Here is an 18,541-nt window from a genome sequence, read left to right on the forward strand (position 1 = left end):
TGCCACCATACACCCCTGCCAAGCACATTATTGTCAGAAAGGAAGTCATTTCAAATCTTCATACTAACTGGAGAGATAAACATCCTGTTATAAACACATCAAAGCAAAGTGGGTCTGACTACTACTAGTCTACTTCAAGCTATGCAAAAACACAGATTGGTATTTCTACTTCAATTTAAGGTTGTTATATATAAAAGTTATATGGAAACACCTAGTGAAAAGGAAGAAACGTTAGCAGCGATTCACACTCACGACTATAACATTCTTGGACACAATCCGTGTGGCGGCATCTATGTCCTGATTGGGTAGCTTGCTGGCCACCTGAAGGTTGATTGGTGTGCTCTGGGAGTCGGAATTGGCGCCGGGTCTCGGGGGGTTGCTGATGGCAGTGACCATGGCGACTGTGGGGCGTTGTGTTGCCATGGAAACAGGCATGGTGGAGGCGGCAGCTTTCAGCACGAGAGGTAGAGTCTTTGCAGTTATGACCGGCGTCATGGCGAGAGTCTTCTAGTTGAGGAGGTGGGGGTAGGTTTTGATTGAGGGAAGCAATGAATGAGGACGAGGAGACACAAATGAAGGTGTTAAAGTTAACATGAAATCAAAATTTATGACATTCTTATACTTCTCTGCAGTTATTGTGTACAAATTATCAGTGCATGAAAAAAAGGTCTTTGATAAAAGGCAAAATGTAACAACTTGAAACAACTTTTGGTAACACTATTTTACATTGTCCTTGTTACACGTTACATGTAGTTAAAGGAATAGTTCAACCAGAAATGAAAATGATCCTGTAATTTACTCATCCTCAAGCCATCCTAGGTGTATTTGACTTTCTTCTTCTTTTAGCCAAACACAATCAGAGTTATATTAAATAATATCCTGGCTCTTCCCAGCTTTGTAATGGCATTGAATAGAGCTTGAGTTTTTGAAGCTCCAAAAAGCGCATCTATCCATCATAAAAATAACCCATATGACTCCAGTGGGTTAATAAAGGCCTTCTGAAGAGAAGCGATGGGTTTTTGTAAGAAAAATGTCCATATATAAAGGGGACTTATAATTCCCCTTTCAAAAGATGTAATATAAGTCTCTGCTGTCCCCAGAATGTGTCTGTGAAGTTTCAGCTCAAAATAAAACAGATCATTTAAAGTCAAATTTGCCCATATTTGGGTGTGAGCAAAAACATGGCATTTTTGTGTGTCCCTTTAAATGTAAATGTGCTCCTGCTCCCGGCCCCCTTTCCAGAAAAGGGCGGAGCTTTAACAGCTCGCACTTCGGTTGCTCAACAACAACAAAGCTGGAGAATCTCACGCAGCCAAAATTTCAACTTTTAGAATGAAACTGGACGTTTCTGAACAGTTAGTGGATAAATTTATGTAGTTGCTGTGGAGTTGATTCAACCCATCGACTAGCATGTGCCGTCATGTTAAATTTTTGTGCAAATCCAGCATTGAATTGACCCTCGTTTGTGAAGCAGTCCGGCTTAAAATGACGGCATGGTAACAACACTCTACTACAACAACTCTTCCTCTTCTCTAAAACAGCTCAACATGGCCTCATCCCCTTTGTTGCGTGTTTTCGGGAGCAGGGTTTATGTAAATTTTAGGGTTAGTGATGTCACCAATCCGGGAAGAAGCTCTTTGTAGTCTCTACGAGCCCTTTGTTGTAGTCCTTAAACAGCGAATTCTTTATAATAATAATAATTTTTTAAAAAATTCTCCCTTTGCATTGAGTGTCGTAACTTCAGATGTTGTTTATGCTCTAACAGCAACATTACACACTAACTAAAGTTCAAAAAGTGAAATCATAAATCAACCACCCCTTTAAAACTTTATAAACTATAATCACTGGCTTCCGGCAATGGCCATATGAGAGAGACGAGAGAGACGAGTTGTGGCGGAAGAGTGACCTCTAACCCGACATATGGATTATTTTTATGATGGATGGATGCGATTTTTGAAGCTTCAAAAACTCAATGCCATTACAAAGCTGGGAAGAGCCAGGATATTATTTAATATAACTTTGATTGTGTTAGGTTGAAAGAAGATAGTCATATACACCTAGGATGGCTTTAGGGAGAGTAAATTATGGGATAATTATCATTTTTTGGTGAACTATTTCTTTAATATAGTAATTACTATAAATTGTGCATTAATTGCATGCAACTAACCCTGCACCACACCCTAATTCTAACTATAACCCTATATTAAGTACATGTAGTTAATTATTATTACTAAGTACTTAAATATATGATTACACTGTAACAAGGACACCTTCAAAATAAAGTTCATTTTCACTTGTCACCTACACCACAAGTGCTATTAGATAATGTTAGCCAATGACCAATTCGCTATTAAGGCATTGTTTTAGCAAACTCTCATTGCAGGTTTGGCTCCATTCTTGTATGTAACACCCAAATGTCATAAATTATTATTATTAATATAATTAATAATAATATTGAAACAGTAGTCCCACCCTACTATTTTTTTCCACGTTAAATATTCTGTTTCACTTAGAAAAATGCTACAATACAGAAATAAAATTTTAAAAATATTTTTTAAAATATTAATAAAATAAATGTAGTTCCGCCCCACAAAATTTTTCCTGTTGAATAATCTGTTTCACCAAGTACGCCACATTAAAATGGGAAATAAAATGGATTGTGAAAGCCATTTCATGTGGATTTTAATTATATCGAAAGTTCAATAGTTTATAAAGACTATGCAAAATAGTCAATTCTATGCTAAAAAGCAGTCACACTGCTCTTGTAACCTCAGCACAGAAAAAAAAAACAATACAAAAGAAGTTAAAAAAAAACTAGGCCAATTGAGTTCATACATCGTCTATATAAAAACAATAAAGTTTTTACAAGCTTCTAAAGTTACTCTTACCTTATTTTTTACAAACTCAAAGCTTATTTCAGGGACAACGGTTTGTGAGTCTGCAACTACAAAGTGTACCTTTAGAACAGAGCAGCACAGATGACTCAGGACAATTGTTTTTCAATAAACCTTTTGGGTAAACTAGCTAATCGGCTCCTTTTTTGCTGCGCTAGAGGAACTGACTTCACGTCTCACCAGTGGTGAGTAAATATTTCACTGCAAATCACCTCTGAGTATAGTCTTTGAGTCTACAAACTGTGTGGTGTTTGGGGTGTAAAGCGGTACCTGTGGCGCCCCCTGGTTGTGTGGAGGCCCTGTGGGCGGCTGTGAAGGGGGACAGGCGGGCGTCAGCAGCACGGTTTTACCATCTGCGGTTGCCGGGAGCGTCTGTGGTTTCAGTTCGGGCTCCTGTTTGACCAGCAACTCTTTCCGCAACTGCTCCACCACTTTTTTCTGAGAGAGGGAGAAATTACTGGGAAATTATACATCCATTCGCATTCACATTTTGATTGTGTGTTAGACGAAATGGTGATTACAGAGAAACAGCCGAACATGTCAAATTGTTCTGAAACACACATACGCACTTTTTCTGGGAAATAAAAATGAAAATCCCCCCCAATCAATGTTCTGTTTATATCTAGCCGCAATGGTTTCTAATAATAGATCATTAGTCACCAAATTCCCTGGTTTTCTTTGTTCTAGGTATGAAGCTAAGCTGTGGCTTAAAAGACCCTTCAGGTGCGAGACCATCTTAACAACACTGCAAATGCTTTTATAAAGGCCCACTGAGCGCTACACACACACACATATACACACAGAGAAAAACGTGATTGAAATTCATCTCACACACTCTGCTGCCTCAGAGTCCTCTGGAGCCAAAGCGCACCTCTGAGAGTGGAAACACACACATACACACACATTCCTCAACAAAGCCATTGTGCTAAGCACAACATCAAATGAAAGTCTCTTCCTCAAAATGAATTTTGACAAAACTATTTTTCTCTTTAAGCGGACGATCAATCACATAGTAGCGGCTTTAGACTCACAAGCAGAAAGTTTACATACGTAACAGACCGCCGTGCCAGCTGTGGGCCTCACATCGAGCATAAAATCACATAAATAAAAATTCATGATGCGGAAAGAGTTTAGAATTTATATGAATGGAACTGAGATTTAAAGGCAGACAAACCGTATTCACAGCCGACAGTATTGAAAGAGAGTCTGAAAAAGCATCAACCTTTTGACCTGACACAATGCACAAGCACCTTATGGATAAATTAGATGAATCTTATGAAACCTGTGCAGGTCATATTTGAAATTCAAACAGAACATAATATTTTGTTTTTTCCAATAAAAAAAAATAAAGCCTTTTTTTTTTTTTAAAGGATATTTAAGATTTGTTGCATTGTGACATTTTCATGACAATTAATCACATTTCCCTCAAACAATCTTATCACTGATATGCATTTATACATTTCACCAGTAAAAAAAAAAGCCTTATTCACGATATAGTACAACCTTATTGCTTACTTATAACTGTTTGATTTAAAATATATAGTTAAGTCTTAGACTTTGACCCAGACTTTGGGTCAATCATAATATTTATACATAATGTATTTAGTTTTTGCTGTTAAAAAAGTATATTACGATAAGTCACGGCGTTGTTAGGCATGACGCGAAGCGGAGCGCCTGCAACCCCTGGCCTCAGCCGTGACTTATTCACGATACAGCACTAGCCTCAAGTATCTTATTGCTTTTATAAAACGGTTATCACATAATACAAATATTAAAGCCAAAAATATGTATCAATGCAACTTTCATGAAGTAAACTGTCACTAAAAGCTTTCCTTCCGCTGGAAAAAATAGTCCCTGACCATGAACAGCAACAGAAGTTACATTATTACACCATTAGATGGCGGCAAAGACTGTCTTTATAAGTTTGTCAGTCAGCAGCGAAGACTAAAGACATTGAAAAGCCTGAATTGTTGTGAACACGGAACAAGACACAACTGACAAATGCTTTGACTAGCTCTGTCAGTCAGGGGAAAACCCCTTAACTGTTAAAAGGACAAGATAATACATCGGACATTTAAACAGATTTTTTTATTATGAAAACGGGACTGACCTGAAGGAAAATGCTAAATCTGAATGCAGGTAATAAACTCGCTCACTCGATCTCTTTCTCACAATACTCTTCTACATAATACAGTACGTTTCAATGAACAATATCAATTGAGAACATACAGTTTATGTTACTAAGAGTGGTGGCTAAGGGTGTTGTGTAGTGATACACAGAACCGTTGGGTGAAGCGATCATAGCTGTGTTTTATCATGAATTTTTGAGGTAAAATGTGAACTAGACAGGTGCTTGACAGGTTTCGTAGGAGAACTGAATTAGCATTCACTGGACTGTTTCATCACCTCATGTTATAATCCTCATCTGGCTTGACTAAAGCTACACACACATACAATATTTAACCTCTGTATTTGAGTACAGAGTTAAAAAAAAAAAAAAAAAAAAATCAAATCATGTGGACTTATACTGATCTATTCTTTCTCTCCATCTCTATCTCTCTCAAAGGATAAAAGCCAAATAGCTAAGCCAGTGATCTGCGAGTCAGTAAACTGGGACGATTCTTTGATGAAACTAACTGAAGAATTTCAAGAGTAGGAAGAGAGAGAGGGAGAGAAAGTGAAATATTGCTCCAAAACCGCTGTGCTAAAAATCCAGACTTTCCAAGAAGCGACTGAATAAGTGCAATCTCAAACTCTCTGAAAATCTGGAGTGTTTTCACCAGCAGTAGACGAGACAAGCCCCAACACACACATCAAACGCATGCGCACACACACACAGCAGGCTGCATGCGTTAGCTCTTAAACGCACAGACACTGGCCGTCCTGCTGGCTTCTCTTTTCTCCACCGCAAAACAATTAAATATATGTTGTTTATTTTCACTGTCATTTTATCATTATAAACCAAAATTCCCACAAGATCTAACTGCCACTTCAGGAAATCAATAAGACCAGTTTGAAGTAAACAAATCAGAAATTACTCCAATGAACACAAATTGACCTGGACACACAGATCTGCTGAAACATGCTGGTGTTTTTGTGGTGTTGCTTGAAAAGTAAAAGTAAACCCTGCTTAAACCAGGGTTATTATCGCCAGTGTTGGATAGACTACTTAGAAATTGTAGCCTATTACTAAATACAAATTACATTATAAAAATTGTAGTTAGGAATGTAATCTATTACATTATACATTTTAGATAACATAATCTGATCAGATTACATATAATCAGATTACATATAATCACTTACTACCATCACTGATTATCGCTAACTATTAAAAACATTTTGTTTATTGAAACATAATTTATTGAGACTGAAATAAGATAAAATATAAATATTAAATGAAAAACTACATGAAAATTGCTGTCAATTGGCAACTAACAGTAGAAGGACTATAATAACTAAATGGAAATAAATAAACACTAAAACTGAACTAAAATTGAAATAAAAATAAACTAAACCTAAATAGTAACCTTAAAAAAAAAAACTAATAAAAATAAAAAAAGCACAAAATTGCTAAAAAGTATAATGAAAACTATAAAAATAATATAAAAACCACAGCTAATTGAAAAACTTAATAAAAACTATAATAGATAAAAACAATACTAAAAAAACATTGGCTTCAACGTGCACAAAACAGTCAAGTCACCACTTGACATCAGGGCAATATGCCTTCAGAAACGATCATATTCAACTAAAAACTAATAATTTCCCACCAATCTCTTTGGCAACAACAACAGGATAAAATACATATGTATATATACATAAACACATAGCATACATTATACATTATGTGCATATCCTTTGCACTGCATTAGAAAAAAAAATTTTTTTACCAAAAAAAAAAAAAAAAAAAAAAAAAAAAAAAAAAAAAACAAATCAAACTTTGTCATTGTCACACAGGCAATACAGCATCTGAATCATGTTTCACTGCTCAAAAACATTCTCCTTGGTTTCAGCACTTGCAGCAGTGAATGACGTCACAACTACTGTGAAAGTTCTTACCTGTTTCTCACTCAGAGCCGTGATTTTCGCTTGGAGCTCGTGAAGTTGTTTCTTCAGATCTGCGTTCTATTAAAAATACCAAAGATAAGTGCAAGAATCACTTATTTTGAACATCAATGACACTGAGTATCTGAACTAATGCCTGGAACTATATAAATTCAGAATGAAAACACTTATTAACACCACCAAGCTGTCTTATTAGTATGCCAAATATAATGCTCAGCCGTCAATCATGTTAAGTTCTCAAACAAACCAGAGGATTATTTCTGAAGAGCAACGTCATAAAGAATATTTACCTGTGGATCCTGCTTCATTTGGGCGACAAGTTTCTATGGCAACAGAAGAGAAGACAAGACAAGAAAGACAAGATAGTCAAAACTTGCAGTTTGGGAGGGAGTAACAGACATGGTGTGGCATCTACAGGCCACATGTGGAACTACAGCATCTGCCTCACATTCAAACAAAAGCAGAGCAGCAGGCAGCCTGCCAACGGCTTTCTGTAACTGTCTTCCAGTTAACAACGGTTTGTGGAGACACCATTTAATGTGTTAATTTAGAACAAACATTTTCCATTTGCAATGAACAAATGTAATTTATATGAAAATGGTGAATTTCAGTTGATGAGTTGATCCAGTTGGGGTGAAATCAATCTTTGACTGACAGCTATATTAAAGGGATAGTTCACCCAAACTTCATTTAGCCTCTTCTGCTGAACACAAAAGAAGATATTTTGAAGAATGTTGGTAACCAAACAGTTGCTGGTCCCCATTGACTTCTATAGTATTTTTTTAGAAGTTCTATAGAAGTCAATGGGGATCAGCAACTGTTTGGTTACCAACATTCTTCAAAATATCTTCCTTTATGAACTGACAGAATTTTCATTTTTTGGTGAACTATTCCTTTAAGAAGTGAAAAAGATAGGGGAGAGTGGGGTAAGCTGTGCCACGTTATACTCAAAGTTGTCCTCTAGGCAAGAAGAAATGAAATGTTAAATGTGTCCCCTAATTATATTTCAGGACATCTGCTATCAATTGAAACTGACATCCAAAATGTCTTCTCAAATTCACATTTTCATAAACCAGTTGGAAAATGAAGCAAAACAATTTTTAGAAGTAAAAATGCCACTTTTATCATTTATTAACAAATTAATATATAATTTAATAATTCATGATTAATCCTTAGCCTGATTTTTTAGCTTGATTTTATATATGTAAAACATGTATAATATATATTTTAAAATAAATACATTTGTTTTAAAATTAAGCTCATTTTACCTTACATTAAAAAAAATTATCACCACATTTATGCTACATGTCGTACATCACAGGCTCTTTCGAAATACATGAACAAATCATGACACATCTTGTCCCACTTTAATTTAAAAAAAAAACAACAACAGTGATTTTATGTTTCTTCAAAGTTTTTGCAGTCCACCAGTAGGCAACAGTGAGTCATGCGAGGCCACAAAACAACCCATTCATCTGTCCCGGATGAGGCAAGAAATCCCTCTTCCACCTGCCTGTCAAATATTCCAAGCGATATGAAGACAAAACCAGACGGCAGCACAAAAAAAAAAAAAAAAAAAAACCTCCAGTATGTAAAAGAACACCTGCTTGAGATGATTCGTTACAATTGAAGTAATGGCTAACGCTTTATCAGCCCAGTATGACCCTGATTCTCCTCCTTTTTCTTACTCTCCGTCCCTCCCTCCCTGTCTTTTTCCTTTCTCTTACCCCACTCAGACAGCTCAACTAATTTTCTGCCTGCTGGGACACGCCGTCTCTGACTGAGAGGGACAAGGAGAGAAACATATCTTCATTTATCACTAACGTTGCAACGGAGGACCTGGAGACCTGTTCTTCCAGACTCCGAAATCATTTGAATCACCTGAAAAGCATCTGCTTTCAGTCATTATAGCAAAGCAGAAGCTTTCCGGCACTGGCTTGTGATTTTAACTCTTGTCATGAGAGTACAGTGACGATTCAGAATTGTTTTCCCCACATGATTTAACTGATTAGAAGCCCATTTGCGAGATCTCCTACCTGATGGACTTGTATTTCCACTTTCAGGGCCTCCTGTAATGTTTGCAATTCCATCATTGATCCAGTTCGCCAGAAAGAGAGTCCCAGGAAACTTTCAGCCTGTCTAGAGAAATCAAACAAAGAGGTTTCTGAGACTTATTGGATTTTTTTTTTCTATTTTATATATTTAACCTTTATTTTGTGAGATGCTTGGAGGTTGACTTAAAAGGTATAGTTCACTCAAAAATTAAAATTATCCCATGATTTACTCCCTCTCAAGCCATCCTAGGTGTATATGACTATCTTCTCAGAAGAACACAATTGGAGATATATTTAAAAATATCCTTGCTCTTCCAAGCTTTATAATGGTAGTTAAGGGGGGACCAGATTTTGAAGCCCAAAAAAATGCATCAATCTATTATAAAAATAATCCATACGGCTCAAGTGGGTTTAAAAAAGGCATTTTGAAGCGAAGTGATGCGTTTTTGTAAGAAAAATATCCATATTTAAAACTTTATAAATTCAAATAACTAGCTTCCGGGGGACGACGGTACGCATACTGCGCAAGTCGACTTGCGCCAAATAAGTAACCCCCTGACGCGATGTATGACGCAGGATGTAGGAGTAACGTAAGCTTAGACACCTCTCGCGGTTCAAACAAATAGGACTGTGCAACAAATTTAAGCTCCTCTTGTCATATATATCGAAATCCTCCGACATTTCTCTTTAAAAATAATCGTTTCAGACTTCTAATTCATGACCGGTGTTTTGTTTTGCTCTATCCTCTGCGCTTCCGCGTTCATTATGTCATTATGTTATGCGTCAGGTCAGAGGTTACTCTTCCGCCACAAATCAATGTGTACGGCCGTCTGCCGGAAACTAGTTATTGTAGTTAAAGTTTTAAATATGGATATTTTTCTTACAAAAACCCATTGCTTCGCTTCAGAAGGCCTTTATTAACCTCCTGGAGCCGTATGGATTACTTTTATGATGGATGGATGCATTTTTTTGGCTTCAAAACGTGGCCCCACATTCACTACCATTATTAAGCTCGGAGGAGCCAGGATATTTTTAAATATATTTTCAATTGTGTTTGTCTGAAAGGAGAGAGTCATGTACACCTAGGATGGCTTGAGGGTGAGTAAATCATAGGATAATTTTCATTTTTGGGTGAACTAACCCTTTAATTCAGCGCCACCACGAGGGGGAACACAAGTCAGTATCTAATGCGGTTTGAGGGAAAAACGCACTTCTCTAAATCAAGGCATGATTCACGATGTCTCAGGTGGTAGTAAACAGACACGCTTTATCCAGGTCGTATTCCCAGAGCGATCCCGCAGCACCGCACTGCAAGAACCTCTTGTTTAAGTTCAAAAAGTATCTTGGCCAAACGGGACTAAGAGGAGGAAAAAACTCAATAGAGGTTCTTACTGAAAAGCAGTTTTCTGGGAGAGGAAAACTGCGGTTGGTGGACGATAAAAACTTGTGACAAACGAGAAGATGGGCAGGACTGTTGGACGAAAACGGAACAACCTCGACGCAAAGACTTTAGAGTAACAGTGGGCGAAACGGAGGCAGTGTTACAGACATTCATTCACTCTCATTGATTTTGGTGTGCGGCCCTGTGCCAAGAGGACAATTATAACAGAGGCTATTAGAGGACTTACCAGCTGGCACTGAGACTGGTGTTCACGCGCTCTCTCCAACTCCCTGCACAAGATGAAACAGACACACACACACACACACACACAGCCTATTAGATTGGGGAGAGACACTCCAATTCCCTCTCTCTCTCTCTCTTATACAGTCTGTGAAAAAAGGGGCAACATTGCAAGCGCAGCATTCAGCAGGCTTCTAATTGCTCATCCCGTCTGTGAACCCCACGACAAAAAGTCCTGCATCCCTCCCTGTGCATCTCCCGGCATCTTCGCCAAACTAAAAATATCTTTTTCAAAACTCAAGCATCGGATTTGTCCTTTGTGCAGTCCTGCCAAACGGAGTTCTGAGATATTAAGTGAAGACTATACTCGCCAGCGATGATATCTGTCATGACCACACGGAAGTCAGGTATCTCAGGACCTTCAGCCCACAATGCGCAGGAAACGACACCCTCTCAGATCGAGTCACTCTGCCAGTCTTTGATCAAATAAAGTCTATAATAACACACAAGTAAATATAATCGCTTGATCTTTAAGAAGGGAACCATGTCAACTTGGGTGCTCACAAAAACTGGAAGTGATTATGGAAACTGAAGTTGATATTACACTAAAAAATGCTGGGTTAAAAACAACCCAAGTTGGGTTGAAAATGGACAAACCCCGCGAATGGGTTGTTTCAACCCAGCAGTTGGATTACATGTTTACCCAATGTGCTGGGCAGTTTTATTTAACCCAACTATTGTTTAAAAGTTACATGGCTGGCTTAAAATGAACGCAAAATGGGTTGTATATTAAAAATCAGACACATAATTACTAGAGGCAACAATAATAATCAAAAGGTGAACATTTATTAATAAGCAATTTATAAATGTTCATTTATTAAACATATAAATAACTGTTAATTTTCAACATATTTTGGGTTAATTTTAAGCAAGCAATACAGTCGTTTTTAAACAATAGAGGAGTTAAATAAAACTACCCAGCAGGTTGGGCAAACATTTAACCCAACCGCTGGGTTTGTCCATTTTCAACCCAAGTTGGGTTGTTTTTAACCCAGCATTTTCTAGATTGTAGGCACCTTTTTCCAGGCAGTTTTCATTCTAAAATGTATTTTAAAAGCACACTGTCCATATATTTATAATATAGTATTAATAAATCAAAACAATACCATTCTGACCCAGCACCAATATTCTTGAAAACTAATATTAACAACCAAAAAGATACACCCTAAAAAAATGCTGGGTTAAAACAACCCAGCGGTTGGGTTAAATGTTTGCCCAAGCTGCTGGGTAGTTTTATTTAACCCAACCATTGTTTAAAAATTACTATATGGCTGGCTTAAAATGAACCCAAAATCGGTGGGAAATTCAAAATCAGACAATAATAATCAAAAGGTGAACGTTTATTAACAAGCAATTTAATAAATGTTTATTGTTTAATTATTATTCATTAAACTTATTTATAAATGTTCATTTAATAAACGTATTAATAAATGTTCATGTCCAACATACTTTGGATTCATTTTAAGCAAGCAATACAGTAATTTTTAAGGCAAACATTTAACCCAGTCGCTGGGTTAAAACAACCCAATTGCTGGGTTTGTCCATTTTCAACCCAACTTGGGCCATTTTTAACCCAGTATTTTTTAATGTACAACCTGAGGTGGATTAGCGGTTAAACATCTCTGCTGCCAATGACCAGGAAACAACACTATGTAAACATCCAAAACCCAAAATAAAAGTCCGTTCACACCAAGAACAATAACTATAATAATAACTATATTTGCATTCACATCAGCAGATGATATTGTTCTGTTTATTCTAAGCATGTGCTGCAGTTTTGTTGTCTGCCACTTTAAATGCTTGTGCTCTTTAATGTCAGGTGGATTTTTATTGGCTGTCAATGTTTTCATCATTCATCAGCTGGAAAAAAAATCTTGCTATGTCTTGTTAATGTGTGCATTTTGCTCAATCAGTAAATTTAAAAAATCATTCTGAAAAGGGCTTTTCACACTGCGCTTAACCCCAGGTTATCATCGTTCTAAACACCACTTTTAACCCCGGGTAAAGAAACGTTTCACACTTGTAATTTAGTATGGGGTTAACACCGCTTTTTACCCAGGGTTATGAAACCCTGCTCCGGAGCAGGGTTAGTGACTTAGCACCACTTTTGTGCTGTTAACCCCACATTGCGGTGCGAAACTTGTACAGTGTGAAACAATGTGGTGTTATAACTAGAAGCCTAGTAACAGACAACCAATCGCGTGCCTCATATTCACATGCTTTGGACAGTCACAGAAACACTGCGCATTGTGTATACACAGTAAATTCAGCGTTTGAGAAGAAAAATGTCAAATGCCGACAGAAAATGCGACAATTTGAGTTAAGTAGAGACCATTTCATTCTTACCTTTATAGTCCGAAATGTTTTTTGAGTATAAACTCGATAGTACAGTCGGCAATACGAGGATGCGCAATCTTAAAGCTATGTAAACAGCGTGCTGCGTTTATCCAATCAATGGCACTGACACCGCAAATATGCAAATAAGAACGTTAACCCAGGCTTTAGGAATGTGCAGCGTGAAACGTCAGCTTATGAATACCCAGGATTAATTGTTAACCACGGGTAAATTATGAGCAGTGTAAAACGTGAATCAAGATAACCCAGGATTACGTTTACCCGGGGTTTAGAATGACCCAGGGTTAACTATTTTAAGTGTGAAAAGCCCTCATGAGATTCCAATGATATTGTTTGTCTGTTATAGTTGTGGTGTGGAATTGTGGAATTTTTAGAACTACCTTTATCGTCCTTGGTGTGAACAGGCCTTAAGTCTCTGTAATCATTTACTGAAACTTGCAAGTCACCTTATTATTATTAAATAGTAAGCATTTGTTATAGTAATAGTAAGAGTAATAATAATAGTAATAACCACAATAAATATCATCATTCAATTCATGAAACTTTGGTTAGAGGTAAATTCCCCTGAGCTAGACCGAAAAATCGATCTCGTCATGGATGCCATAAAAGTGATTTATGTTGAATCATAATGCTGACTGGCTTTTAGTAAGCACTATCTAATGTCTTAAAAAGGGTGTCTAAAAACCCTACATATTGAAAATAAAATGAGCAGATGAAATTTGCATCAGTAATGAAAAATTAATATATTTACATTTGAGTTTGCAATTCAAATTAGGTTCTTATTTGCAATAGGAAAGTTATACAGTACAGTAACAGAGGGCTTTTTTTTTTTGTCTCCGTAAAGTTTTCAGTGACCTGTTGAAATGTTCTTGTGTAAATCTATACTCCAAAATCTAGAAGAATAAAACTTTTGGTTGTGATTTGGCAAATATATAATCTAATTTCAAAATGTAAAACACAGCAATTTGAATTACATAAAAGTGAGAATAAGTCAGAACAACGTATTGTAATAAACTTTATATACAACAAAATATTAGTACTCTACATAAAAATCGCTGTTATTTTAAACGAATACCTATACATGTAACAACAGGCAATCTTGGAAATTATTTCAATTGACCTATAAACAACTGATTCATTTGAGTGCTCAGAACAGATAAACTTTACTTAAGCAAACTGATAGAAGATGGCTAAAAATAGACGTAATAAGGGTAATGTGAATTATTGTCCTTTATAAATAGTATCCAGGCCTGGATAAGGTAACAGAATATCACAACTACACCTGACAAGACACAAACTATAGGACTAAAATACTTCCAGTGTCAAGTTACATAAGCCAGCAACGTTTTGTTTTGCATAATTGTTTGATAGACAAGAATGGCATCAACAACAAAACTCAAGTGAATATTTCAGAGCAGTATTAAACGCATTACATTCATTACATACATGGGATAATAGAGGCCTAAAAGATTTGATTGTGACAGTATAAACGTTGAAAGTGAAACTACATGGACAAGGAAAGCAAAACCTAAATAAAAAGAGCTTAACATGTCAGGTGACACTGGAAACAATGTAAAGTTTTACAAACATGTCAAATACCAACAATAAGTTCAAAATATAAACAATGAAAGCCAAACATGAGCAGAAATACACAGTTAAACAATAAACAAAAAGGTAAACACGTTACTAGAGTTTGACAAACATCAACAACTAGTTGTAAACTAGTAAATTGACACTAAACCTGTGCTAAAAAGTACTTAAAATGACTAAATACGAAATATTGCTACATGACAGATATTCTAAATAAGCTTTAATTTGCCACCTGCAAAGCTACAGTAATGTGCAAACACTCTGACAGGGTACAGTTTGATCCAAAAATTATCCCGAGCTATACATAAAACCCGGCTTTCTGATCAGGGATGTGCAAATGACAGGAAAAGTTGAGCAGCACTTTGATTAGGCCACTATTATAAACCTCAGGGAAACACGGAAGATGATGCACAGTGTTTACCCACAGCACATACTTTCACAAATATTCATACAAGAGGTGGTTATGCATGTTTGATCCACTACAATATGAGGGTAAAAGCGTTTCGAGTTTCTTTTTCGCTCTCTAAAAGAATCTGGCTGTAGTTGGCGCAAGCTAAAACACATCAGCTCCAATAACTCAGCCTCCACCAACCAAAAAAAAAAGAAAGAAAAAAAAAGGCAACATAAAAGAAAATCACTTTCTAAACAAGCAAAAAAATCGCAGTGTTACAAAAAGCATCACTTTATCACCCACCCACGACAAGTCCAGCTACTAAAAGCGTTGAAAACTAACAAAATAGGAGTGAATCTTTTTTTACAAACCTGCTGCTGGATATAAGGAGCTTTCATATTGTGCTACGGCTAACTCTGCTAAAGCTAACAGGCCAACAGCACAAATTACAGTTAGATGGACTCGACTGAGCCGCAACCACTAATTCAAGCCATGCATGAGGAAAAGATCTTCATTCTTCCCCCTTTTATCCCCACGCTGCCATCGGATACATTGTTTCCACTGAGCTGGAAACAACCGTTGCGGCAACAATGTATCCAGCGAAGTTTAAAATGTTACAAAATAACAAAACGCGCGGAACGTTCGATTCACGCGCTGCACTTAGAAATACACCACTCAACTCCTAGAAATAAGCGGCAATTTAGCTCCAAAATCATCGGGATCCTGACTTCTCTACCTACCCGATCGCGACGGGGTTTGGATTTGGAAAAGCGACGAAGAGTCTCTGAACGATTAAAGTCCAAAAACGAGGCGCATAAAAGTTGCAATAATAAAAAAAGATCCCAAGGTGCACTTACCCTCCTCTACTCACTTGAGCAGTAGTGCCTCTCTCTCTCCCCACAAATTATTTAAATAAATATTTACAAACACTCCGAGATCTCGGTCCGATCCGATCCCTCACATAGCTGTAGTGGTCCTCTGGGCTGAATTTAGCTAGGTTAACGACCTTATTTTTTGTTTGTTTAATTTTATTTTGTGTGTGTAAAAAAGAGAGAAACTGAGATACAAAACAAGAACTCTTCTTCAATCTCATTCACCACAGCCGCAGCACTCGGAGATTCATCCGCGCAGGAAGAGGGAGACGAAGGGGGCAGGAAAAGTAGCCGTCAAAAGGCACAAATACTTCAAACATCTATTCAAACGATTCAGAGACATCACGATTACTGTAAAAGTGCGCGTGCTTAGTGTAAAAGTGGAGGTGAAGTTTCCTCAAAACGTGTTTGTGAAGAGGACTATTTTTTGTGACGGTGCGGCGAATTTATTTCACTTTGCCTAAGGAACAGCGGTAGTGCGTCTCCCATTGCCTAGGGAAAAACCCGGATGTAAACTCGGCGAAACTCATCTGGAGAAAAGAAGTGGCAGTCAACTCACTCAAACTCATGGATATACACTCAAAGACAGCAAAATAAGTGTTTTATTAATATAAAGATTATATATGCATATTACCAAAAACAAATACAGAGAGAAACGCTTAATTTTAAATATAATACATCTTACAAAGTATAGGCTAACTAGTTAAATTATGTAAACAATGTGGCCAAATTAAAAAGTGCTTGACTATAATTAAACAAAAAGGGAAATATGCTGCTTTACTTGTCTGCAAACATTATAGGCTATTTATTAATAATAATTTTACATGCTCTAACAGACTTTCTGCTTTTATGTTTATACACAGCATTAGGCCTACAGTATTATTGAGTCATAAAATAAAATAATAAAAAAACTGAGTTAGAGCTAGAGAATTTCATTTTATATATATATATGCACACACATATTTATATAGTGTATATATATATATATGTGTGTGTGTGTGTGTGTGTGTATGTGTTTTATATATCACTTACACTCAGTTGTAAAACTACATGTAGTTTCCTCATTACGAAATTTATTTGCATATGGGTTAATGACGTGACACTGTTTTTGTGATAGGCCCTATTTGTCAAAGAATTTTTGTGGAACATAAAGTAAAAAAAAAAAAAAAGAAATAAAAGAAAACCCGTAACTGTCCTGGGACTGTAAACATTAACATTAAAAGTTATAAAGGCTGACAATAACATGTTGGGTTAATTAGTATTAGTATCTTTTATAATTATTCATTTAATAAGTAAGCAGTGAAGCACATATATATATATATATATATACACACACACACACACACACACACTTTTTTGATTTGGGGGCTTGTCCGGGATATTCCCAAGAAAAAGGGGACTGAGAGGTCATCTTGGGTATATATACGTTCTGTTAGAAATATGGAGAATATGGTGCTGTTAGGATTCTTACCATAACACATATATATATATATATATATACATACACTTTTCTGTGTCTGCCAAATCAAAGACACTGCAACCAACTTCCAGGAAGCCATTTGCTTGTCATGTGACAAGAAAACCATAACAAAGAGAGGACCCCTTTAGACCCCTGTATCATTTTGGACATTCTTATTTATAATTGACAATTATATAAAACAATATTTTTTAAAGTAATTTATAAATTGGATCCAGGAAAATAAAAAAAATAATGTATAGACCTTCCCCAAATATACTAATAATTGTACAGTATGTTATGCACATTGAAATATGTTATTGTGTCACTTCGACCCAGTTCCAGTTCTTCTTTATGAATATTTATGTCAGTCCAAAACATATTTGCATACATGCAACAAATAGCTTATATAAATGTAAACTCGTTTCATTTCCATTACTGTAGAAATCACAGGAGTAGCTAATCTATTTTCAACTAAACGTTCCAGTACTACAGGTTTCACAGGATAAATAGTCAGCAAAAGAAGTGACTGCATCCCCCCCATCCAGACCACCATGTCTGCCTGACACCACTTCACTCCCCCTACAGCCTAACATGAAGTCAAAGTAAATGCCTCTGTCATACACTGCTTAGTGTTTTATATCATACCGAGCGCACGTGGACCTCCATCACGACGCTTTATGTCTGTTAAGAGCGTCTGAAATATATTTACGGAATAATCTACGCAAACGAATTCTCCTACCATGTTATGAAAGAGATGGCCGCTCCGTTAACCAATGAAATTGTCAGGAGTTAACAGTTTTTTCTGGGCCGCCATGACATATTTTTGAGGCTGCTCGGAATAGGCTTTTTTTTGCTGATTTTTTTGCTGAATCGACAGACCGTGAATCAAAAGGATTTCGCTTTGTGGCAGGTGTCTGTAAATGTAGGCGGGGTAAAAGACTGCTTCGAATACTTAAATTGAGCTTTGATCTGAACTTAACTCTCAGTTTGAGGTTTTACACGCGTTTAAAACTATTGGACGCAAATCTCGCGAGAAATAAGCAAACATGTGTTGATTAGCTAAAGCGAGTAAATCGAACGATGTTGGTTTATGTTTTTAACGTAAATAAAGCTTAGAAGAAAATATCCCTACCTAAAGTGTACTTTTAAATTAATAATAAACATTAAAAATTAGCTT

At 36.6% G+C, this 18,541-nt stretch overlaps 1 protein-coding gene across 12 annotated transcripts in view; it reads right to left on the reverse strand.

Annotated features, from left to right (window-relative positions):
* phf21ab (PHD finger protein 21Ab) overlaps positions 1 to 18,186 on the reverse strand; it is a 30,984-nt gene extending 12,798 nt beyond the window's left edge. For 4 of the 12 annotated variants that reach the window (XM_051884614.1, XM_051884618.1, XM_051884607.1 and 1 more), the window contains exons 1-7: positions 15,891 to 16,151; positions 10,645 to 10,687; positions 8,999 to 9,101; positions 7,253 to 7,285; positions 6,957 to 7,022; positions 3,165 to 3,332; positions 253 to 507 (exon numbers count right to left, since the gene is read on the reverse strand). In XM_051884614.1, coding sequence (XP_051740574.1) covers positions 253 to 507; positions 3,165 to 3,332; positions 6,957 to 7,022; positions 7,253 to 7,285; positions 8,999 to 9,055 — 579 coding nt within the window. In that variant the 5' untranslated portion in view covers positions 9,056 to 9,101; positions 10,645 to 10,687; positions 15,891 to 16,151. Of the gene's footprint in view, positions 1 to 252; positions 508 to 3,164; positions 3,333 to 6,956; positions 7,023 to 7,252; positions 7,286 to 8,998; positions 9,102 to 10,644; positions 10,688 to 15,404; positions 15,722 to 15,773; positions 15,851 to 15,890; positions 16,152 to 18,103 lie in introns of those variants that run through there. The other 8 variants (XM_051884617.1, XM_051884613.1, XM_051884609.1 and 5 more) reach the window with 7 other exon arrangements.
* Positions 18,187 to 18,541: the final 355 nt, after the last annotated feature.

Source organism: Ctenopharyngodon idella, chromosome 24 (genome assembly GCF_019924925.1).
Source record: "Ctenopharyngodon idella isolate HZGC_01 chromosome 24, HZGC01, whole genome shotgun sequence".
Lineage (NCBI taxonomy): Eukaryota > Metazoa > Chordata > Actinopteri > Cypriniformes > Xenocyprididae > Ctenopharyngodon > Ctenopharyngodon idella.